Source organism: Meles meles, chromosome 19 (assembly GCF_922984935.1).
Source record: "Meles meles chromosome 19, mMelMel3.1 paternal haplotype, whole genome shotgun sequence".
NCBI classification, from domain to species: Eukaryota; Metazoa; Chordata; class Mammalia; order Carnivora; family Mustelidae; genus Meles; species Meles meles.
The window spans coordinates 47,751,283-47,777,399 of record NC_060084.1 but is presented as its reverse complement, the minus strand read 5'-3'; the positions used below and the strand labels follow the sequence as shown (position 1 = coordinate 47,777,399).

The 26,117-nt window shown below is 40.5% G+C and overlaps 1 protein-coding gene across 11 annotated transcripts; it reads right to left on the bottom strand.

Moving 5' to 3' along the window:
* Nucleotides 1–9: 9 nt before the first annotated feature.
* ZNF283 (zinc finger protein 283) lies at nt 10–21,660 on the bottom strand. Of its 11 annotated transcripts, none has more exons than XM_045987278.1 (6): nt 21,561–21,660; nt 20,723–20,773; nt 15,367–15,551; nt 15,139–15,226; nt 13,019–13,145; nt 10–2,376 (listed from the first exon to the last, which is right to left on the bottom strand). In XM_045987278.1, exons 4-6 carry the CDS (start codon nt 15,145–15,147, stop codon nt 674–676), a joined length of 1,839 nt encoding a protein of 612 aa, XP_045843234.1. In that variant the 5' UTR covers nt 15,148–15,226; nt 15,367–15,551; nt 20,723–20,773; nt 21,561–21,660; the 3' UTR covers nt 10–673. The 11 variants fall into 11 exon arrangements, with proteins under 11 accessions (XP_045843234.1, XP_045843231.1, XP_045843230.1 ...); XM_045987275.1 differs by having other exon boundaries at nt 15,367–15,655; nt 21,561–21,651; XM_045987274.1 differs by having other exon boundaries at nt 15,367–15,655; nt 21,501–21,575.
* Nucleotides 21,661–26,117: the final 4,457 nt, after the last annotated feature.

The following is a 26,117-nucleotide window of genomic DNA, read 5'->3' as shown; positions in this document are numbered from 1 at the left end:
TGATACTTTTATAAAATGCAATGATAATGTTAAGGCAATATGAAATTGCTCTAAGTTTCCAAACACTTACTCTTATTTTCCACATTCATCTGATGGGACAGGTAACAATTTTGTGTGCTGGCACTAGTCTCTAGACAACAGTTTTAATAGTACTTGTCTAGAGGCCTTCCTACATTCCAACTTAAAGGGTTTCTCATTTGGATGGGTTCTATGATATACTGTAAGATATGTATCATATCTGTAAGCCTTCCCAAATTCCTTACATTCACAAAATTTCACAGCAGTATGAGTTCTCTAAGGTGAACAGCAAAAACTGAACTAGGTTTTGGTTCTTCCTACATTCCTTGAAGTGTTTCCAATGAGGACAAATTCCCCAATGTTTACCACTTTTGTGCCATGAATAAATCTTCATCATGAATAAATCTTCACACATTCCTTACATTTAAATGATTTCACATCAGTACAAACTGACATTCAGTAAGACTGTATAAAATTCTAAGGCCTTTTCATATTCCTTATATTCGAAGTATTTCTCACTAGTATGAATTTTTGATATCAAGTTGTCCACACAGATGTAAGGCTTTTTGCACATTCCATACATTCATAAGTGTTCTCAAGATTAAGATTCCTCATGTTGTTTATACACATAAAAATATTTCTTTCACCTCTTCAATCATAAAGTTTCACCAGCATTTATGCTCTCATTTGAATAAGTTGTCCATATAAAGGCTTCCTCACGTCCTTTATATTCATAAGGCTTATCATTAGTAGGAGTTCTCTCATGTTGAACAAAGTTTGAGCCATGAACAAAGGTCTTCCCAAATTCCATACACTGATAAGGGTTCTCACCAGTATGAAATCTCTGATGAACACTAAGTTGATAGCCACTACCAAAGGCCTTCCCACATTCTTTACATTCATAGGACGTCTCACCAGTATGGATTCTCTCATGTTTAACAAGGCTTGAACCCCAACTAAAGGCCTTCCCACACTCCTTACATTTAAAAGGTTTCTCACCGGTATGGATTTTCTGATGTTGAGTAAGGTGATAGCCACGACTGAAGGCCTTCCCACATTCTTTACATTCATAGGGTTTCTCGCCAGTATGGATTCTCTTATGTTGAACAAGACTTGAGCCACAATTAAAGGTCTTCCCACATTCTTTACATTCATAGGGCTTCTCGCCAGTATGAAATCTCTGATGAACACTAAGTTGATAGCCACTACCAAAGGCCTTCCCACATTCTTTACATTCATAGGACTTCTCACCAGTATGGACTCGCTCATGTTTAACAAGGCTTGAACCCCAACTAAAGGCCTTTCCACATTCCTTACATTCAAAAGGTTTCTCACCAGTATGGATTTTCTGATGTTGGGTGAGGTGATAGCCACGACTGAAGGCCTTGCCACATTCTTTACATTCATAGGGTTTCTCGCCAGTATGGATTCTCTCATGTTGAACAAGACTTGAGCCACAATTAAAGGTCTTCCCACATTCTTTACATTCATAGGGTTTCTTGCCAGTATGAAATATCTGATGTCGAGTAAGTTGATAGCCCCAACAAAAAGCCTTTCCACATACTTTACATTCATAAGGCTTCTTACCAGTATGGATTTTTTGATGTTGAGTAAGTTGATAGCCGCGACTGAAGGCCTTCCCACATTCTTTACATTTATAAGGTTTCTCACCTGTATGAATTATCTCATGTTTAGCAAGGCTTGAGCCCCAAAAAAAGGCCTTCCCACATTCCTTACATTCGTAAGATTTCACACCAATATGGATTTTCTGATGTTGCGTGAGGTGATAGCCACGGCTGAAGGCCTTGCCACATTCTTTACATTCATAGGGTTTCTCACCTGTATGGATTCTTTCATGTTTAACAAGACTAGATCCCCAACTAAAAGTCTTCCCACATTTCTTACATCTGTAGGGTTTCTCACCAGTATGAAATCTCTGATGCACAGTGAGTTGATAGGCACTAAAAAAGTCCTTCCCACATTCTTTACATTTAAAGTGTTTTTCAGCTGTATGAGTTCGCTCATGTTGAACAAGTTTTGAGCCATGACTACAAGCCTTCCCACATTCTTTACAAACATAGCAGTTCTCTCTATTATGAATTCTTTGATGTGCACTAAAAGATTTACTTTTTCTATTAGTGGGCATTTTTCCATAGCTAATTATCATTTGACTAAAGTATCCCTCTTGACGTCCCTGTGGTTCCTCAAATTTGTTTTTACACTTAGAATTATTTTCAAAAATGGATGCCTCAATGCCAAGAGTTTTACTTCTTTCCTTCATCTCCCATTGGGAAAAATTTATTTCAAAAATGTCTTTTTCTGAAATTGTATTTTTGGTCTCATATGTTGACTCCAAATCTGAAAGAAAACAAGAAAACCACGTATTTTATCTCCTTTACCAGAAACTTTACTAGAAAACAAACAAACAAACAAACAAAAAATACTCAATAGAGAAATACAAGACAAACTGGAAATAATACCCATAGTGAATCAGGAAATTAAGCTCACTGCTAAGCATCATATCTCTACCCTATTGAACAACAATCTCAGCTTTGACTTTTCAGCTTTAATGATCTTAATGCGCTGATCGAACAGCTTTCTGGAGCATTCCACAAAGATCACTTTAACAAGTTCCTTATCTTCCTATGTGGCTTACCCCTTAAACCTGATGTGTCCTTCCATCAATCAAGCCCCTATGTGCCCATGTGATTCAGCTAAACTTTTAATGACTGTGTAGGCTGGCATGATGAACTGGAACCTAGAAAATCCCCAAACTCAAAAACAAAATCAAGGGCGCCTGGGTGGCTCAGTGGGTTAAGCCGCTGCCTTCGGCTCAGGTCATGATCTCAGGGTCCTGGGATCGAGTCCCACATCGGGCTCTCTGCTCAACAGAGAGCCTGCTTCCCTTCCTCTCTCTCTGCCTGCCTCTCTTGTGATTTCTCTCTGTCAAATAAATAAATAAAATCTTTAAAAAAAAAAAAAAATCAAGCACACCTGAAACTAATATTGTAGGTCAACTATACTTTAAAAAAAAAAAAGGGCAAAACAAAACATTAAGCTATATAATACTTTTTCACAGGAATTTTTCTGAGTGACTGATGTTGGGCTAGAAAGCAGACAAGATCCTGCAAGCCAAGCAGTTACTAAGTTCCAAGGTTCTACTGAAGATGAAATATGTGAAACAAAATCAATTAAAATTATAATACAACCTCCACTTAGCTCAAATCCTGCTATAATCAAAGAGATAAGTGCATGGTCATATGGGAAGTTTACAGCAAAGAATGATTTTTACATCTAATTTGAAACCTGATATAAACTGAAACTAATAAAAACTATGACTCAGCCTCATCTCAGCTCCATGCTTGGTGGGATGGGCGTTATCACTCCCTCATCCTGAATAACTGAGAAAGGAGCATACACTTTGATGGCCAGGGAACCATCCATTTGTTACTGTTCTTCAAAATGTCTGGCACATAATAAAAAATTATGAGGTAGCTAAGGAAGATGGAATGTGTGACATAAAACTGCCTCCCCCCCAAAAAAACACAAAAGAGACAAAGAACAGATGTATTAGAAATACATCAGTAGGCAAGATCATTCAATTGTATTTTATAGATTTTGGAAGAAAAGATGGACAGTGAGCAGATGGGAAGTTTCAGCAAAGAAATAGAAACTTTGAAACTGTAAAATGGAAATTCTACAACTAAAAAGTCCAAAGAGAAGCCCAAAGAGAAAAAAGAAGGGGGAAAGAAAGAACAGTATCAGATCTGTGCAACAAAGTCAAACAATCCAACTTCAGGCAACAGCGTTCTAGAAAGAAGACAAAACCAAGTAAGTACTTGAAAAGATTATTAAAATGTTCTCAAAAATGTATGAAATGTATGATAATCAACCTACTTTTTAGCAAACTGCAAGCAGGAAAAATACAAAGAAAAGTAACAACTGAGAACATAATGACAGAGCTGAAAACTGAAGATAAAGGAAAAAGAGTAAAAGGAGGCGAGGGAGGGAGAACATTAGAGTCAGAGGAGCAACCAAACGTTATGGCAGACTTCACATCGTTAACAATGGAAGCTACCAATGATATCTTTAATCGATGAAGGAAGAAAGCTAGAAAACCTCAAGTTTTACATAAAGCAAGAGATTTCTTCAAAATGAAGGTGAGACATTTCCAGCCCTGGCCATGAAGAAAAACCTGGTATTAGACTTAAGTCTTACACTACAAACAACCAAAAGCTATAAAATAGGATACTAGATGCAGGGCTGAGAAACTTTAGAGATTATCAGGAGAATTTCATATTCACCCTTTATGCCTGCTTGCATCCTCCAAAACATCCTGGAAAATGCTCTACAAATAGACAGCAGTGGTCTCATTGGACAAAGGATACTGGTATCTGAGTTCAGGGCTGCTAAGGTGGCTGGAATTTGTAGTTCAAGGTGAAGTGAATAAAGGAGCCTTGCAACAGAGTCCCAGAAATCTATGCGGGATTACCCCCATTGGATCTGTAACCAAGTATTAATGTATGTATCCATACAGTGACTTTCCACGAGGAGACTGGAGTACCAACACAGCCTCAGTAGAAAGAAGCGTTCATCTGAGGCCTCACAAAGACAATATTTTAAAAGACCCATCATCTGGAACAGTAGTTCTCAAACTTGCTGGTCTCAGAATCCCTTATATTCTTATTTTTTTCTTATTTTTTATTTCTCAAACTTGCTGGTCTCAGAATCCCTTACATTCTTATTTTTTTATATTCTTTTTTTAAATTCTTATTCTATATTTCTTCTTTTTTTACTTATTTATTACTTGACAGAGAGAGAGAGAAAGAGCACACAAGCAGAGGGAGCAGCAGAGGGAGAAAGAGAAGCAGGCTCTCTGCTGAGCAGGGAGCCCGATGTGGGGCTCAATCCCAGGACCCCGGGATCAGGACATGAGGCAAAGGCAGACACTTAATGGACTGAGCCACCCAGGAGTCCCAGAATCCCTTATATTCTTAAAAAATTATTGGTGAATTTGGGGCGCCTGGGTGGCTCAGTGGGTTAAAGCCTCAGCCTTCGGCTCGGGTCATGATCCCAGGGTCCTGGGATCGAGCCCTGCATCGGGCTCTCTGCTCAGCAGGGAGCCTGCTTCCCTTCCTCTCTCTCTCTGCCTGCCTCTCTGCCTACTTGTGATCTCTGTCTGTCAAATAAATAAAATCTTAAAAAAAAAAATTATTGGTGAATTCTTGGCTTGTTCATGCATCAGTGTATTTCCAATACAAAGTTTAGTATTTTTATCTAGTGGTGATTTTATAACATTTTAGTTGATTTACTAGAGGGCAGAGAAGTCCTGTGGATGTGTTTGTGGGAAGTAATTTCAGTCATGGCCCGTTGGTCATAGCCAAACCGCAGTACCTATTGTTTTACTTAACAATGTCTCATTGCCTTGTATACATTAACATTGTGTATAAGGACTGTGTGTATATCCAAAAGGAAGCCAAGGTATTTAAACTGACCAACCTAATATTACAACTCCTTTGAGATGGTCAAATGTAAACTAAAAGGAGTGCCCTTTTGTGCAGTCTAGCACCAATAAATAATTCAGTAAACTTGAATTTAGTTCAACCAATCTGAACTGCCATGCGAGAACTTGTATTACAATTACTTGTAAGTAAGGCTTAACAATGCTAGTCAATGAATGTAGGTTTAACTTTTTATTTATTTTTTAAACGATTATTTATTTATTTATTTGACAGAGAGAGAAATCAGTAGGCAGAACTAGCCAGAGAGGCAGGCAGAGAGAGAGGGAGAAGCAGGTTCCCTGCTGAGCAGAGAGCCCAATGAGGGGCTTGATCCCAGGACCTGGGATCATGACCAGAGCTGAAGGCAGACTCTTAACCCACTGAGCCATCCAGGTGCCCCTAACTTTTTATTTTTATAATCTTTTTTTAAGCTTTTATTTCTTTATTGGTGTGTGAGAGAGAGCGCACAAGAAGGGGGAGTGGTAGGCAGAGGGAGAAGCAGGCTCCCTGCTTAGCAGTCCCAATATGGGACTTGATCCCAGGATCCCGGGATCATGACCTAAGCCGAAGGCAGACACTTAACTGACTAAGCCACCCAAGCGTCCCTAACTACTTTTTAGTTAAAAAATTGGGAGACCTGAGTGGCTTAGTCAGCTGAGCAGCTGCCTTCAGCTCAGGTCATGATCCCAGGGTCCTGGGATCGAGTCCCGCATAAGGCTCCGTGCTCAGTGGGGAGCCTGCTTCTCCGTCTTCCTCTGCCTGCTGCTCCCTCTGTTGTGCTCTCTCTCTGTCAAATAAATAAATAAAATCTTTAAAAAATAAGAAAATTAAAATTAAAAAAAGAAATGTTAAAAAATTATTGAGGACTCAAAAGGGCTTTTGTTTATGTGAGTTATATTTTGATATTTACCATATTAGAAATTAAAACTGAGAAATTAAAGATATTTAATTAATTCCCTTGAAATTAATAAATCATTGCCTATTAACACAAATAACAAATGTGTGAAAATTACACTTTCCAAAACAACAAAAAATAGTATTATTTTAATTTTTTGTGAATCTCTGCGATACATGGCTTAATAGAAGACAACTGGATTCTCGCATCTGCTTCTGTATTCACTCTGTGGCAATATGCTATTTTGACTGAAGTATATGAAGAAAATCTAGCCTCCCACATATATGTAACTGTTATTTTTTGATATTATAAATATGTTACTCTCTGATACTATAATAAAACCTGAGAAGGGACAGTCTCTTAAAGGTTAGTTGCAATGTGAAATATGCAACAAAACTGTGAACTTTTCATACTATATTATCTTAAAATCCACTGCACTTTGGATGATCTTTTTTTTTTTTTGAAGTCTTTAATTAATTTATTTTTTCAGCAAAACAGTATTCATTGTTTTTGCACAACACCCAGTGCTCCATGCAATACGTGCCCTCCCTACTACCCACCACCTGGTTCCCCCAACCTCCCACCCCCGCCCCTTCAAAACCCTCAGGTTGTTTTTCAGAGACTTTGGATGATCTTTTATCCAGACATAATTCTGTAATATCATGCACTGCTCACTTAAAAATAGTGGTTCACTGAGTTATGCAGCTCTTTGAAATGCTGACATATTTCATTACATAATATATTAAAAATCGCTAGGTTAATATTACCATCTATCTCATTAGAAAAATGTTTATGTGTTGGGAAATTGTAAAGCTCAAAATGGTAGCTGTTTCACAAAATTCTAATTTTTTTCAAAGATTTTATTTATTTGTTTGGCAGACAGAGATCCCAAGTAAGCAGAGAGGCAGACAGAGAAAGAGGAAGAAAAGCAGGCTCCCTGCTGAGCTGAGAGCCCAATGCGGGGCTCTATACCAGGACCCCGAGATCATGACCTAAGCCGAAGGCAGAGGCTTTAACCCACTGAGCCACCCAGGTGCCCCTACAATTCTAATTTTTACTTGAGAGTCTGAATTCATCACTGGCAGCAAATACTGTTATTTATCTTCAAAGTGACAGGCATGCTTGTAAGAAAATTTTTCCAAAGACCTAAGTCTGAATAATAATAGTTTTTCCTTCAAGAACAAAGTGGTGTTCTGTGGAAAGAACAGCTAGTTTGACTCATAATTCAAACAACCACACAACTGGTTTTTCCCAAGGCAACCACATCACACTTTGTATAAAACAGAAGAGCTAATGAATACCTCCTATTTCACCACAATGAATATTTTTAAAAATTTTTTTAAAGATTTTATTTATTTATTTGAGAGTGAGGGGGAGAGAGAGAGAGAAAGAAAGAGCACAAGCAGGGGAGGAAGAGAAGGAGAGACAGACTCCCCGCTGAGCACGGAGCCCGATGTAGGGCTCAATCCTGGGAGTCCAGGATCATGACCTGATCATGACCTGAGCCAAGGAAGATGTTTAACTGACTGAGCCACCCAGGTGCCCCACAATGGATATTTTAAAATGCATACTCAAGGATCAAGACTTAATAAAATAAAGCCCAGAGCAGGATATTGAAAGTCAACCAATACTGATACCCTCTGCGAGGAGGTTGTCAGTATAAAAGAGTTGTACCAACTGCATGCCTGTTAAAGACAAGTCTGCATATAAGTGACCTGGCATGGGCTGTCACAGCCCAAGTAGGATGAGAAGGGCAATCACATGGTCAAAGTGATGGTACTGGTAATGAAAGATTAGCTACATCCAGCGAGTTTGAGAAAATAATATATTAAGGAAATGGAAGCCAAATTCTTCCCTATCAGAGAAGGGAGTTAGAAATATGGAAAGTAAGTTGGTGGGAATGCAAACTGGTCAGCCACTCTGGAAAACAGTATGGAGGGTCCTCAAAAAGTTAAAAATAGAACTACACTCTGACCCAGCAATTGCACTACTATGTATTTATCTAAAGGATATGGGGTGCCTGGGTGGCTCAGTCGGTTAAGCCTCTGCCTTCAGCTCAGGTCATGGTCTCAGGGTCCTGGGATCGAGCCCCGCATCAGGCTCTCTGCTCGGCAGGGAGCCTGCTTCTTCCTCTCTGTCAAATAAATAAATAAAATCTTAAAAAAAAAAAAAAAAGGATATAAACAGTGATTTGAAGGGGCACATGCACCCCAATATTTACAGCAGCAATGTCCACAATAGCCAAAATATGGGAAGAATCCAAATGCCCCCTGACAAATGAAAGGATAAAGATGTGGTATATATATAAATATAAATATATATAGGTATAGATACACACACACACACACACAATGGAATATTACTCAGCCTACAAAAAGAATGAAATCTTGCCATTTGCAACAACATAGACAGAACTAGAGGATATTATGCTAAGTGAAATAATCAGAGAAAGACAAATACCATAGGATTTCACTCATATATGGCATTTAAGAAACAAAACAGATAAATATAGGGGTAGGGAAGGAAAAATAAAGTAAGACAATAACAGAGAGGAAAGCCAACCATAAGAGACAATTATAGGAAACAAACTGAGAGTTGCTGAGGGGGAAGTGGGTGTCATCTCGTGGTTTTCAATACAGATGTACACATGTATGTATGTATGTATACAAATATATTCCCCAGCTCTAACCACTCAGAGACCTGGAGCAACCATCTCCCAGCAGCAATGAGCAACCCTAGTATGCAAATTTTGCCTTCTAACTACCAGTCTCGACCAGGTAGGTCGAGGACCAGGGCACCTTGAAGAAATGGTTGACTTTACAACTAGAGCAGTTAAAGTACAAAAGGAGCCTGACAAAACATGCTGTTGTGTCAGAAAATAAGGAGATGCTCAATGAGTGACAGAGATGTGCCAGAAGACACAGCAGCCTCATGAGCGGGTTCCCACAGATCAAACCTGGGACAAGCTCAAATATTTTGAACTTCAAAATAAATAAGAAGAAGAGATTACAACCCACCAACTAAAGATCCAATAAACGAACAAACTGAAAACTGGTGGAGAGGGATATATTTAATAGTTTCCGAGATTCCCCTCACAAGAGACCCATTAAAGGAAAAATTAAGGGGCGCCTGGGTGGCTCAGTGGGTTAAAGCTTCTGCCTTCGGCTCAGGTCATGATCTCAGGGTCCTGGGATCGAGCCCCGCATCGGGCTCTCCGCTCAGCAGGGAGCCTGTTTCCTCCTCTCTCTCTGCCTGCCTCTCTGCCTACTTGAGATCTCTGCCTATCAAATAAGTAAATAAAATCTTTAAAAAATAATAAATTTAAAGGAAAAATTAATTTTACAAGGAAAAAGCCAGCAGACACTAACCTAATCAAGTGCTCAAAGTATCACCAGTAACGACAAACGTGCTTTACCTGACAGAATGCAAGAACAGAGCATCAGTTCTGTGACGCTGCCGCCAAAGAGGCGTAAATCTAAGTCTAATCATGAAGAAAAGTGCACACCAACCCAAACGAGGGACACTCCACAAAATAACTGGCCTGTAATCTTCAAGAACAGCTGGGAATGCAAGTCAAGGAAAGATGGAAGAACTCTTCCAGACTGAAAGGCTACAGAACTCAAATTCCTAAAATAGTAAGAGAAAAACCATATTGTCGGGCCCTCAGCTATCTCACCAACCTAATTTCTTTACACTCTTTTACTGTGTCCTGGCCTTCTTACCATCCCAACAGTTTCTTGGCAATCACAGAGCCTTTGTGTTTACTGTTCACGGTGACTGATATATTCCTCCCCCAGATACTCATAGAATGTGATCCCACTCTTCATGCTTCTATTCAAGAAAGCTTTCCCTGACCACCTTATCTAAATGAGCCCTGTCGATTCCTATCATCTTCTATTCTCATGGTCTTCATCTTCCTTGACCAACATGTTTCATTATAGGACATTATTTATGTATTTATTTATTTACTTACTTTCAGTTTCTTCCTGGCTACATAAAACTGCATTTGAGAATGGGCAAGTGATCGATGTTGTTCAAGACTGTATTGATAGGGGTGCCTGGGTGGCTCAGTGGGTTAAAGCCGCTGCCTTCGGCTCAGGTCATGATCCCAGAGTCCTGGGATCGAGCCCCACATTGGGCTCTCTGCTCCGTAGGGAGCCTGCTTCCTCCTCTCTCTCTGCCTGCCTCTCTGCCTAGTTGTGATTTCTCTCTGTCAAATTAATAAAATATTAAAAAAAAAAAAAAAAGACTGTATTGATAGTGCCCAGTACAATGCCTGGCTAGGAGCAAGTAGTCAAAATAGTTGCAGAACTTATGAATGAATGCATTTATTCATTCAGACACATGTAGAAATGCAAAAGAGCTGGAAAGCTGCTGAATCTGACATAGGAGAATAGCTGCACTGGAAACAAAAGAGAAGCCTTCTTTGGCGAAATGGGAAGGAAATATGAGAAGAAAAACAAAGAGAGTAAGAAATGAGATCAGACAGAAGTTCGTTTGGTAACCCAAAATGAGATCTCAATTTCCTCCCTCCACAGGGAGGGAGTTTTCTAAGCACCATCCCACCTGTTTCTCCTCCACCTGTGTGACCTGTGACGTTGGTTCCCAGCAATGATGGTTCCCTCCTGCCTTTGCCTTCCTGGGTTCCAACTTATTGGCCCTCCCCTCACAACTATCCAGGACTCCTGTCCTGTCCCATAAGGTCACACCTGACTGAGAAATGGAGTGTCTCCTTGCAAGAAAAGAACTACTAAATGGTACAGACCATTTTTTTAAGTGATGAGTTCAAAACATTTGGCCAAATAAGCAATAAAAAGTAAAAATAATATTGATAAAGACTTCACAGAAAAGAAGTATGATGGGAATGAAAAATAAGAGATCAGGGGCGCCTGGGTGGCTCAGTGGGTTAAAGCCTCTGCCTTCGGCTCAGGTCATGATCCCGGGGTCCTGGGATCAAGCCCTGCATCAGGCTCTCTGCTCAGCAGGGAGACTGCTTCCCTTCCTCTCTCTCTCTGCCTGCTTCTCTGCCTAGTTGTGTTCTCTGTCAAATAAAATAAAATCTAAAAAAAAAAAAAAGAAAGAAAGAAAGAAAAACAAGAGATCACATCAGTAGGAGAATGATCTTGTTTTAGATTCATTCAGACTCCTCTTCGGAGCAAATAGAGAACAGTGGTTGAGAACACAGACTCATGAGCCAGACCTCCTTAGAGGCTCAATTGCCGCTACTTCTCCCACTAGCTGTGTGACCCTGCGAAGTCACTTACCCTGTGCCTCTGTATTCTCACCTAAAAAGGAGTTTGATAAAAACGTTACCTGCCTCATGGGGATGTTGTGAAAGTTAAGTAAGCCGAAGTATTTGCTCTGCTTACAACACAGCCTGGTTTATAGTAAGCACAGTGTTAAATATTAATATTCTTATTATTACTGCTGTTATTTTGCTAACAGGAAAAGAAGGTTCATGAGACATTTTTAGGATTTAATTCAATGTCAAATTTAACTTCGTAAAATGCAAAGTTCAGACTGCACCTTTCAACCTCAAATATGTTGAAAGTAAATGAATGTGTTCACTTAGTATAAAATGACTTCTGTTGGGCACCTGGGTGGCTCAGTGGTTTAAGCCGCTGCCTTCGGCTCAGGTCATGATCTCGGGGTCCTGGGATCGAGTCCCGCGTCGGGCTCTCTGCTTGGCAGGGAGCCTGCTTCCCTCTCTCTCTCTCTGCCTGCCTCTCTGCCTACTGTGATCTCTCTCTGTGAAATAAAAAAAAAAAAAATCAAAAAAAAAAAAAATCTTAAAATGACTTCTGTTTATCCAACCCTCCTCTATATAAAGTGGAGAGGCTCTTTGGAAAGTCACAGTACATCACAACCCTGTTTCTAGTTATACTCCCTGCATGTGGGTCAAAAAAATACGAAGAGCAAAAAAAAAAAAAAAAAATACGAAGAGCTTCTTTAAAGTGTATAAAAATCACCTGGGGATCTTGTGTAACTGCAGCCTCTGTTCTGCAGGACGAGGGAGGACCTAACAAGCCCCAGAAGAAGCTGATGTTAGGTATGAAATACTTAACAATAAAAAAAAAGCTAAAACCCCACATAAACCAAATGAAATCATTGAGAAAACAATCCACATTCCTCCCCCAAACCAACAAAACTGCCTCTCACCTGGGCCTTGCCTATCTCCTTCACTACCTTCTTGGCATCCTCTCCTACACTAACTCTGCTCTGGCCTTCCTATAGTTCCTCAAACAAAACCACTACACCTTGAGTGGCAAGGACACAGATCATCTCTAGATATGCTAAAGTTCAACACAGTACGAAACCTGATTTCTCTGACAATGGTTATGAATTAAATGCCCCATAATGCAAATCCAGCTCCTTAGTAATTAAAGAAAAGAGGCAACTGCAGAAAAAGCCAGAGGAAGGTGTGAAGGTATGGGAAGAGGAAGGAGCCGAACGAACCCATTCCAAATCCAACAAATATCGAAACATCCCTTTGACCACAGGGAGAAGAAATTCAACTGGTTTCTTCTAAGACAGCCCTGGAATTCCCAGAGCAAAAGCTGATGGTGCAGAAAGACTCTGAAGTATTTCAGGCAGATGACCTTACCCAATGACACCAAGTTACTATAGTTCTCCAACATCACATCCACGTACAAGTCCCTCTGAGCAGGGTCCAGGCACTCCCACTCCTCCTGAGAGAAGTCGATGGCCACATCCCTGAAAGTCACCAAGCCCTAAAACCAAAAACCCATACATTACTTGTGAAATTACAGAAATTTAAGGATTTAAGAAAATATTTCCAAGAGGGGGGAAAAAAGGATTGTGAAGGATAAACTGCAAGAAGAGGAAAGTGTAACAGTCAAGTAGGCTAGAAGCCTACGGTACGTCCAGGTAGGGAAAAGTAAAGAAATTTGTATGACTAAGGCAGAGTGTCTACATGTTCTACAAGAGTCCTGTTACAGCAAAAAAAACTTCTTGGGTATTATGAAATAACTAGACCTGTCTGATAATCTATAAAATCATCCCAGTTTCTCTTCTAGTAAATAAAAATAGTGGGGTGCCTGGGTGGCTCAGTGGGTTAAGCCTCTGCCTTCGGCTCAGGTCATGTTCTCAGGGTCCTGGGATCGAGCCCCACTTTGGGCTCTCTGCTCAGTGGGAGGGGGTTGCTTCCCCCTCTTTCTCTGCCTGCCTCTCTGCCTACTTGTATCTCTCTGTCAAAAAATAAATAAAAATCTTAAAAAAAAAAATAGTGGGGGTGGAGGGAAGCTGTTTATGACTATGTATACATACATACAACCTACTATGTGCCTGCCTCATAAATTCTTTATTAACATGAACTGCCACACCAACTTTTCCCTTTAAGGAATATAAAAAACAATTTTCTTGCCCAAATGCACTATAAAATCTCTATTTTAGAAAAATGATTTCCATTAAATTAAGGACTATCATTAAGCCTCAAGTAAATCACTCTGTTAGAGTACATCATAGTCTTTTCTCTTATAATGGTGGATATGTAAGATGTTTTTATTAGCTGCAACTCAGTTCCTCTATCAGTAGAGAGAGATTAATATCTCTACTATATTTATACATTCAGGTTGAACGAAAATTCTATTTTCTTCATTCTAGGAATCTACTATCATCCAGTCTTTAGAAATCCCGATCACCTTCTTACTTGTTACCATCAACCAACCCTCACCTAACAATTTCCTCATTCCTGAGTTGGAGGACGCTGAAAGGGCACAAATTATATGACACAGATGTCACCCAAGATCTCGCATCCTGGTCAATAATCAAATGAACTTTGACATTGGTGTTCAACAATTACAACACCACTTTCTCTGGAAAGACCCACTCACAATCCCCCTCATCCTAAAAGCCTTGCAAAGCCTCTGAGAAACTGAGGCTAAGACCAAGAAAACCCAAATTCCATCTTCTCTCTCTGGGAAACTCAGGTCTGTGAAGAAGTTCCAAGTTTGTCTGTGTGGTCAAACGATACCATCACTGAATCATCACCCCACAGACCTGACACAGGAATGAAAAAATTCTGGTAAGGGAATTGGTGCAGCCCTAGTGGAACAAAGACAGGTGATAACAATGGGCACTGCCCAAGATAGCCTACTGTTCTAAGTATGTCCTGAGTAAACCCCAAAGCTCTCCAGAGAAGGCACAAGCAACTCGAAATGTTCTCTTGGGTGACCATCCAGCTGTCTAAGGACATTGTATCCTGACTGGCTTCTTTCCTAGATGCCTGCCAATCAGCACCTTAGAAGACGGAGTAACTGTTTTTCTGAAAATGTCTACAGTCTTTCATTCTCTCTTTTCTCCTTCCCTTATAGAAATCCTGTTTGTGCCTTGATAGATGAAATCAATCTACTCTTGGTTTTCCTTGTATACAAGTAAAACTGTGCTAATTGTTAACTATATTTCTTTGAGTTATTCTTTGACAGGAGCTCAAGTATTTCCTTCAAAAGACGCCTATCCCTCCACTGCTTTTAACAGAAGACTGAACACACATATGTTAGATGTGTTCGATGACATGATGATACTGATTGGAAAGGCACACAGGGAGGACACTGGGTTATTTGGCACAATCTTTTACTGGGACAGGAACTGAGACTGGGTTCAGGACTGGGGTTCTATTATGTAGAATGCTTTAGGACAATTAAGGAAAAGGTTCATGTGACCTAAAAATCACAGTATTTCAAGGACAGAGAAATACCAACTTACATCAGTCATGGTTCTAGAACTGCAAGAACTAATTAATAATCCATGGGGTTCCTCTATTGGTGAAGCACAGAATCCAGAAAAGCCAGAGCTGAGGAAGGAAAGAAAAGCTTTAGACCAGGTGTGCTTAAGTGATCCCATCCTGACTGAAGCTAATATAAGCTTTTATCTCTTCCATTCCTGCTTCTGCTTCACACCTCCCACAACCACCCGTGGAATCTAAGCTCTCACCTAAAACCCGAACGTCCTTCAGTAGGAAGGTTTCTGGCAGTGCCTCATTCTGGGGATGCTGATACAGGCCAGAGGTTGGTCTACTGACTGCTGCCCAGACTGGATCCTCCTCCCGCCACTCCCACCTCTCAGGGCTGCGAAAGAGGCACATGATCCAAGCCAGAACATCCTTCATAGGCTTGGGGCTGAAAGAAAGTTGATCAAGACACAGGAGGAGACGGGATGTACAATCGCCTGAGCCCCAAAAGCCGACCTCTTAATGCATTCAGAACATCCATGCAATGGAAGGCTAAAAAACAATGCGAAGTTGGGGAAAATCATCAAGATATATTGTCAATACAAAATATGGCTTACAGGATGTATAGTATGATTCTATTTATAAATTATGCATGTATATCAATAGATAAAAGACTGACAATCAGATGTCAATAGATGAACAAAGTGTTTAGGAAGTATATACAGTGTATTTATACAATAAAGTTTTTATTGTGGTCATAATGTCCTTTTTAAGTATTCTGCAGAGTTGCTGTAACCACAGCCATGCATTACATTAACTACATAATTTCTATATACACTCATGTCCTGCCTAGAAAAAAATGGCTAAAATTCCCCAAGAAAAGTCATGGATACGTTGATGAGATCGCAAACCTGCTTCTTTTCACGTCTTCTGACACACGGGTTTATTCTGTAGCTGACCTGTCTTTTTAGACATGATACTCTCCCAGTAAGTGCTGAATCACCTGATCCCGTTAGTCTGACTTAGCAGTGAACATTAGTAGGATAAAACCTGTAAGTATAAAACTCGGGACGAATTCCATTTGCCTCCGCAAAGCTGGTCATGACCCAACAGTATTGCCTATAATTACCTTCCTGTGAGTTCCTAAGACAGGTTGCCTGCATTATTTATTGGCCTTTGTTGCTGTCAGCCTTAGTTATTCCCATGTATATTCAGTCTTCCTTGTCTTAAAGGTAACAACCATGTCTTTCAGTTATTGTATTACCTCCCAAGTACAATCTCAGGCTCTTAAAATTGGGGCAAATTTTTTACCCAAAATTCCCTTGTGGAAATGTATCCTTAAATAGCTAGAGAAGTACAGATATATACACATGAATATTCACCCAGGGGCACCAGGGTGGCAAAGTCAGTTAACTGGCCAACTCTTGGTTTCAGTTCAGGTCGTGATCTCATGGTCATGGGGTTGAGCCCCACCTCGGACTCCACACTCAGCAGAGTCTGCTTGATATTCTCTCTCCCGCGCCCTCTTGCCCTCCTGCTCATGTGCTCGCTCACTCTCTCTCTAAAATAAATAAATCTAAAAAGAGGAATATTCAACCAAAAATCATTTATGATAACCAAGAATTAGAAACTACCTAACAGTAAGCAAATGGTTTGCTCAACTGTGGCCTGCTATGTCATTAACTGATTAACTGATGAAGAAAACACACATAATCAATTCCATAGGGAGGCAGGCAGGTTTGTAAAGTATATACAATATGGGAAGTGTATCTGAAATTAAGATTAAAAACTCTGGTGCTGGACTTTCAGGATATGGGCTTGACAATGACCAATTTCTCAACACTTCTATTTACTTGTCAGTAAAAGAACGATAGGAACATTGCCTGCCACAGATGACTGCAATGAAGGTTATGTAAGAAAATCCACATAAAAAACTGGTGTACAATAGGGGTGCCTGGCTGGCTCCTTCAGAGGAGCACATGGCTCTTGATCTCAGGGTTATGAGTTTCAGCCCCCCATTGGGTGCAGAGATTACTCAAAACAACAAGAACAATAACAATGGGTGTACAATAATTATTTAATGTAAGTTTTAGCCATTATTAAAGATGGAGATTACTGCCCCTTATTCTATTATAAAAAGGAAAGTTAATGCACCTTTCCATTTTTTCATAATAAAATCTGCGCTTCTCAGGCCTATGTTCTTACAATGTTAACTAAAGCTTCACAGGCCAGCCTTGAGCCTCCAATTCTTCCTTAATAACAATATAAGCGAAATAGGTTCTCAGAAAGACATATAGGAGATAGCTCCTCCTCCCAGAAGCTGCAGAGACAGGATTCAGTATCATAAAACTGGCTCAGAAAATACAACCCAGGGGCACCTGGGTGGCTCAGTGGATTAAGCCACTGCCTTCGGCTCAGGTCATGATCTCAGGGTCCTGGGATTGAGCCCCGCATCGGGCTCTCTGCTCCGTGGGGAGCCTGCTTCCTCCTCTCTCTCTGCCTGCCTCTCTGCCTACTTGTGATCTCTCTCTCTGTCAAATGAATAAATAAAATCTTTAAAAAAAAAAAAAAAGAAAAGAAAATACAACCCAATTAGGTGCCAAGAAGAACATGAACCAGAGACTCGATCTTTTTCTGTGCAAATTGGTGGTTTATTTGAATATTGATAACTATAATCGTCTTATTCTACCTTCTGGTATTATTATAATACATCCTTGGAAATATTATTTATAAAGTAGATTTTTAAAACATTTTTTTAAGATTTTTATTTATTTATTTGATAGAGAGAGAAAGAGTAGCAGAGGGAGAAGGAGAAACAGAATTCCCGCTGAGCAGAGAGCCCGATGTGAGACTCGATCCCAGGACCTGAGCTGAAGGCAGATGCTTAATTGACTGAGCCACCCAGGCACCCCTATAAAATAGATTTTGATAAGACAGAACATATACATTGGAAATTATCACTATTCTTTACGGAAGTAATCTTTAAAATAATCTAATTCTGAGTCTGTCTTTGCGGTCCTTCTAATTTTTAAAAAGGTGTTTCTAGGGGCGCCTGGGTGGCTCAGTGGGTTAAGCCGCTGCCTTCGGCTCAGGTCATGATCTCAGGGTCCTGGGATCAAGTCCCGCATCGGGCTCTCTGCTCAGCAGGAAACCTGCTTCCCTCTCTCTCTCTCTGCCTGCCTCTCCATCTACTTGTGATCTCTCTCTGTCAAATAAATAAATAAAATCTTTAAAAAAAATAAAAATAAAAATAAAAAGGTGTTTCTATATTCCTAAAAGTTGTGAATACTACAGGTTTTTAAGTAAGAAGTCACTGACATTTCTTTCTTCTTTCTACATATTTGAGATTAAAAGAAAACCCACATCTAGCCTGGATTTCTTCTTCAAAATAAGAGCTAAAGAATCTTCAACTCAACTCTATCACCCATTACTGTTATCTTACTCTGCAGAAACAAAACCAGATACATAATTTCACAGGGAAAAAAATTTAAACAAAAACACACCAAAATATTAAGAATTGATTAACTTTAGAGGATGCAATTTTAACTTCCTTCTCTATATGTTTCTTGGATTGCTGAACTTTTTGCAACAAACCTGTTTTAATTCCACAATCAGAAATATAAAGATATTTCCAAGTATAAAAAATTCAATAACAGGGAAGGGCTATATTTCAGTCATTAATAAAACTGGCAAAAACAAAACAAAACAAAAACAGACCCAACACTTTGAACATCAATGGGCCAGAAACAAAGTACACCTACCAGCTGTCGAACATCTCTAGCTGTAGCTCACCATAACACTGAGACACTTTCACTGTAGAGATTCCCTCATAATGGGCGCCTGGGTGGCTCAGTCAGTTAAGCGTCTGCCTTTTGGCTCATTCATGACCCCAGGATTCTGAGATCGAGTCCTGCATGGGGCTCCCTGCTCAGTGGGGAGTCTACTTCATCCTCTGACCCTCCTTCCCGTTCATGCTCGCCCCTCCACTCTCTCTTTCACAAACATAAATAAAATCTTAAAAAAAAAAAGATTCCCCCATAATGAACATTAATTATGTAAGTCCCCTTCAAAGTCTGAGGAAGGAAATATATGCACCTAAGCAGAATGACATTTGGTAAGAACAGACACTCAACAGGTGTGGCTACACCTCTCTACTTCTTCACTGAAGAGTCAAATCAAAAAACATTTTGAAGACAATGCTTGAAAAATGTCTTTCAAAACTCTCTCCTACTGAGTGGGATTCTTGTATAACTCATAATATTCCTGGGGAATTTGTTCGTAACTACAACTATTACTTAATATTTTATTATTTACATTTTTCCTTCTTTTGATTCTTTCTAAACATATTTTTATTAGATGCACATTATTCCATTACAGGACATACTGCAATTTAGTTAACTGTTTCCTTATCACTGGACCCTAATTTTATAAGTTCCTTCCCATCTATTAAATCTTCATTCCAGATCAATGAAGCCAGACCTTTTCTGGGTCATCCACACTTAACAATCTCATGAAATTACAGACATTTTGCCCACTTAAGAAAAATAAATTCACAAATATTTACAAACATCCTGCCCAATTTCAAGGGGTTTGCAATCACCTGACAGCTCATAAATGGAACAAGACCTCAGGTTAAGGTATCCTATACTAGACCATTTGCGCATCTGGTCACTTTTTTAAACTTGCAAGCACCTATCACAATCATCTTCATATTTCTCTTCAAATTTCAGTCATGGAAAGTTGATGTGAAATGATCCAGAATCACCATGTAACAGCAAATCTTAATATTCACTAAGCCTGTAGCATGGGGCAGGCCCTGTTCTAAGGCGTTTTACACGCATTGATTCATTTTACATCTTTATAACCCCCATGAGATAGGCATTACTTTGTCTTGATTTTGTAGATGTGACACAGAGAGCCCGAGTCACCTAAGCTCACAGAGCTCGTAACATGTAGAGCCGGGATTTGAATACAGATGCTCTAAGTCCAGAGCCTTATTCTTAACCATAACACAGGACTGCCTCTACAACACTCACAAAGTGGGACCTGAAATAACTCATGTTTAGCAATGTTACAGATTTCTACCTGAAGATTAACTGAGTCTCTGTCTTTGTTGGTGCAAACAGCAAACCCCTAAGCTCAAACCCCAATTACATCCTCACCCCCTAAAAGCCTTAAAACATTGTCATTTATTAACTGAAACAATCCTCCTACCTTGCCTTGATCTAAAAATCATGACTGTGGAGAAGACACAAAATAGTTCATACACGATACCAAGTAAATACCGATCTCCTTAAGTAATCATAGTCTAAAATGAAACTCTAACACTAATCTAGGAGGTGTATTTCTACACCATCAGCATGCTCAGAAAGGGAGAATGCACCCAAGGATTTGAATAATTTGCCATCTGAACAGCTAGCTATTGATTGAGAATAAGGGCAAGAGAGGGTCACCAAGAAGAGAGATACATCAGCAGAGTGGGTCATTCACCAGAAGGAAAACCCAGGATAGCCACTACCAGTGATACTGCAGGCCAAGGAAAGCAAATATTCTCATGATCTAAAAACAAAAGTAACTCTCTTAAAAAAGAGAGAGAGAAAGAAAGAAACACAAACTCACCTGAACCTTGATTTCAAAATATGCAACAATTCTTTCTTCCTCCTCAGGGTCCTTCTTAGAAACCCAGTAGCAGTAAGGGGAAAAAAAGAATAATGAGACACCAGCATTGCTTGGAGCACAGAGGCAGCAAAAATACACAACACATGCACCCACACAAAACAGAAACAACGGAAAACCAAAACGCCATCTACAGCCATATATGCCTTCATCCACACCAAACCAAATGGAATTGAAAAGGAAGGCTGGAATCTCTCTGAGGATTGACAGCAATTGTTGGGGAGAGAGGTCTGGTCGCAGTGGCTCTGAAACAGGGAGCTGTCTCCCAGGGAGCGCCTAGACGCGCCCCTTCCAGGAATCTTACCTCTGGAACCTCCCCATCACGTCTTCCTAGGGGTATGTCATGAGGACACTTCTGGATGTACAATGCTCATCCCAAGACTGGACCTACGCCTTCGGGCGTGAAACCTTCACTCTAGGGCTTAGTAAAGGGCTCCCTCTCTTGCGGTCACTTAACTCTGGCAGGCCCAAAGAAAGTCTGGAGGGAACCTGGAGCGCACAGCCAAAGCAAAAGCACAAGGCCACGCAGCTCATCACCCCGTCACACATTCCCAACCGCATACACCATCACGGAGACACAACCCGGCCCTGCCACGCCGTCTGTCACACACCATCCTTCGCAGCCGCTCGCGCGCATACAGGCTGGAGGCTACAAACGCAACATGCCCTGTCCGCAAGCCGGGCCTCCTCCCCTCGGGCGCCTCCGGAGTCACCCCCTCACCCTCGCTGCGGGTTCTGACCCGGCGCTGATTTATTACTTCCTCGGACGTGAGCAACTCACCGCGCCGAGTCCAAGAACCTTCAGGACACCGGAAACGGACCCACAGACGTATGGGAAATGAGAGCCTGGAAGTCCTCGGAGGCTGGGAACCTGGCCATCCAAAGCGCTCTCCGCCGGCAAACTCGCCCCGCCCAGAAAAAGACCTGTGCCCGGAGACTTCTGGGAAATGTAGTCCACCGTAGGCAAATACTCTGCAGTAAGGACTCTGGACCCTCAGAATGGTCCCAGCATGCAACTCGGCTTCGCGTAGCAAAGGCGCTTTTTCCAAAGTCAATTTGGAGTTGTTCTCATCTTTGCTGCAGGGCGTAGGTCCGGGCTCCGCGAGCCTTGCTATTCAGTTGTCTTTTATGTTGTTGTCAAACAACATCTTGGATGAATGGTTCTCAAGGAAGGCTGAGGAACGCATTCTGGACTCCAGAGAAGGTGGAGATGAGAAGGGACTAGGGACTTAGGCTTCAGTGAGCGGGAACGTCTCAAGTAAGGTCCTTGGGAATAACCTTAAGGCACAAAGTTTAAGAAGGTACTCACTATTAGGGTTATGTAAGCACTGACTTATACAACCCTGAAAGTGAGTTCTTCCTTAAAATTTGTGTCTTGGCCACTACTTAAAATTCTTGAAAAAGTTAGGCCACGAGCTTATCTAGTTTACGAGAGACTGGAGCAGGGTCTCGCAGCTGAACAGATGGGTGCGTCTTCCTCCAGGTGAGTTTGTGGGTCCAATTTGGCGAGTGGGACCGTAAGTGGAGTTGTTTGTATTCATGGAATAGTTTGTGCTTGTGTGAATCTTTGTTTCCTTAGATGGAAGGCGGTTTGTGTTACAGATTATTACCACTGTTGAAAAGTAACAATACGTGGTCGTGGACTGATGTTGTGATCATATGCAAAGGTCTCCCTGAACTGAGAGATGAGATGTGTGACATTGTGTTAATATCAGTAACCAAGAACGACTTAATATTTGTGAGGTTTTTAATAAGCTTTTCTTTTGTGTGCATAGTATGGTGATTATGAAAGTAGATCACTGTCCAGCTGAGATCGAAAAACAGTACAGTGTTAACTGGCTTAGTATGTGTTAATTTGATTATCTGACTGCCAATCACTATATATACCTGAATAAATATGACTGTTGTTAGCATAGTGAGTTTCGTTATTTATACAGTTTCATTATCTATAAAGTAGAGTAGCAGTGTTATTACATCTTCTTGTAGCATTAAATTTAAGGTGCATAAAAATATTTGCAATTTATCTGCCAATTGATTTTTATAATGAATCAGTGCTGTTTTATCAGAAAGACTGCAAATCAACATTTTAAAGAAAGAAGAAATAGGGATTCCTGGGGGGCTCATTTAGTTAAATGTCTGCCTTCAGCTCAGGTCATGATCCCAGAGTCCTCAGATCAAGTCCAGCATGGGGCTCCTTGCTTAGTGGGGAGCCTGCTTCTCCCTCTGCCTGCCTCTCTCTTTCTCTCTCTCTGACAAATAAATAAATAAAATCTTTTTACAAAAGATAAAAGAAAGAAGAAATCAAAGTAACATGTGGTCATGGAGTGGCTGCTGTAGATTTCCAGTCTTCTGTAATGTTAAGGGTACTTAACCAGATAACTTTGAAAATCCTAGACTAAGGAAATAATTTCCTACTTGTGGAAGCAGGTACATTAGAGCAGAGCCCAGCATTAAGGGATCAGATGTTCTAGTGTATAGGTCAGTCAAGGCAAGGAACCTGTTTGAGACTGCCTAATTAGTCCATTAGAACACTACTTGTCTTTTTCAAAAAGTGATAGTTACATTTTGTTATATTCTGACTATATAAAAACCAGGCTAACGTTTCCCGAACCGTGCCTGATTTCTCTGTTGCAGTTGGCAATTTTGAACCTAAATATTTGTATTTCTTCTGACATTTCTGACACTTTTTCTTCAGATCTGACATGGTAGATAAAAGTAGATGAAGAGCTAATGGATGTAGTTTTAGGAAAGAAGATAAAATTCCGTTTCTATTACAATTTCAGAAGAAACCCCCAAGTGCTCCTGAAGGGGGAAATTTTTTTTTCTGACCTTTTCTTTTAGTTGTTTCTCTTCCAAAAGTCTCTTCTTTACTTCCTCCTAACTGGTTTCATCATAGCTTAAAATTCCTTGAAATGCTTTCCCTGTCATCAAACACAGTTACATTGGTTTCACTAATATCATTGCAGTAACAAATCTGGAAATGAAACATGCCCGTAAAAAGTAGGATGGTTAAGGAGGCGTGGAGTACCTTTACATTGGAATAGTACACAGCAGTGAAAATTACTGAATCTAGTATGTGATGAGCATGAGCAATGAGCCATAGAAATATGTATACAGAGTGTTCCATTCATGAAATTTTATAAAGAAGCAAAATCTCATCTGAGATTTTGGGGCACCTGGGTGGCTCAGTGGGTTAAGCCTCTGTCTTTGGCTCAGGTCATGATCTCAGGGTCCTGGGATTGAGCCCCGCATTGGGCTCTCTGCTCGGTAGGGAGCCTGCTTCCCCCCTCTCTCTGCCTGCCTCTCTGCCTACTTGTGATCTCTCTCTGTGTCAAATAAATAAATAAAATCTTAAAAAAAAAAAGATGCAAAATAAATTATACTTTGTGCTTAAGTGGAAGATAATGGAAAACGAGGATATGGTAAATAAAATTCAGGAATGTAGTAAGTTCAGAGAGAAGGAAACATGAAAAGATAAGTTTGCAAAAGGGATTCAGAGTTATTTCATAACCCCACTTGGTGCTCCAAAAAGTCATCTTTGCATTGTTCCCGGTCCACCTCCGGGCTCATGGTAACCAACTCTGCCACACACCTCCTCCACCACCACAGACTCTGGCAGCTTGATCACCATAGTCCTCCAACTCTTGCTTTCTTTTTTTTTTTTTAAGATTTTATTTATTTGTCACAGAGAGAGAGAGAGAGAGAGCGAGAGCACAAGCAGGCAGAGGCCGAAAGAGGGAGCCCGATGTAGGACTCGATCCCAGGACCCTGGGATCATGGCCTGAGCCTAAGGCAGCAGCTTAACTGACTGAGCCACCCAGGTGCCCCTCTTGCTTTCTTTTTAACCCAGAGCTTCAGATCACCAGTGTGCCAGGTCATGTCAGAGACAACTGTAGACACCAGCTCCAAGATCACCACCAAGGACTTAGAGGAGAATTGTGGAGGAGGCAGAGAATAGAAGAGACGCACCTGCTAATGGGAAGGCTCATGAGGAAAATGGGGGGCGGGAGGCCAACAAGGAAGATGAAGAAGATGTAAAATGAGGCAGCAGGAAGAGGAGGGGTATAGGAAGGTGAAGGAGGAAGGTGGGGAGGCTTAGACAGCTATGAAAACAGGTGGCAGAAGATGATGAGGATAGCAATGTTGACACTAAGAATCAGAAGACCTGTGAGGATTTCTGGAGAGTGAAAAAGGAAAAGTTAAACTTAATAGCAAAGGTTACCATGACCTATTCACCATGCCCCCATTTCCCATCTCAGACTCTAAATGTGGTCACTTTCAAGTGGTGAGTCCCACGCACCCATGCCCCACCTGGGCAGTGCCACCTACAGATGACACACGCACTCTGCACCTGTGCAAAACCACAACAGGAATCTACAACAGGGAAGAAAAAAAGAACCAAAACTTCCAAGGCCCTGCTCTTTTTCTTAAAAGTATTTTAAAAGGAGACATGGTATTTTATATTTATATTTTCGTACATATTGTTAGGGGTCAGCCATTTTTAGTGATCTCAGATGACAAAACTAGCCTTGTGAGCATTCTCTGCCCCACTTCTGACTTTACTTGTGGTATGGCCATGTTCATTATAATCTCAAGAAAATAAAACCATTAAAAAAAAAGCAAAACAGCAATAAAAAATCTTATTCCGAGCATTCCAATAATTTTTTGGTGTGTGTGTACTTAGCTGTACTATAAGTAGTCAGTTTCTATGAGATGGTTGAAAAGGCCAAAGGTAAACGTTTTCTTTTTTTCCCTTTTTTGCCTGTGAAGTTTCTGTTTATTTTCTTTGGCCTGTTTGATGTATGTGTAGAACAATGTTGTCCAACAAGAAACCAGAATTTTATTTTGCTGAGTTGTTCTAACAACAAAAAAAGTTATTTCATGTATTGTATTTCTTAAACTGGATTATATTTACACAATTGTTTACTGTTATTTTGATATATTCCTCATCAGTTATAAGTATTAGTGTATCTGTGATGAAATTTAAAAACATTTTGATATAGGAATTGAATATGTAACTGTGTACTTACATATATGTGACTATAAACATGGAGAAAGATGTGGGATAGGCACACTGGAATTTTAACATGTTCTACATAGAAGGAGTATAGGAACTTGTGAAGATGTATGTACAAAGGGGAAACTGATAGGTAACCAATGAAGATCTCGTTAAAAATATAGTTCTTGGGGTGCCTGGGAGGCTGGATCGGTTGGGTGGCTGCCTTTGGCTCAGGTCGTGATCCCAAGGTCCTGGGGTTGAACCCCACGTCAGGCTCCCTGCTTGGTAGGGGGCCTGCTCCCTCTCCCTCTGCCTGCCACTCTGCCTGCTTGTGCTCTC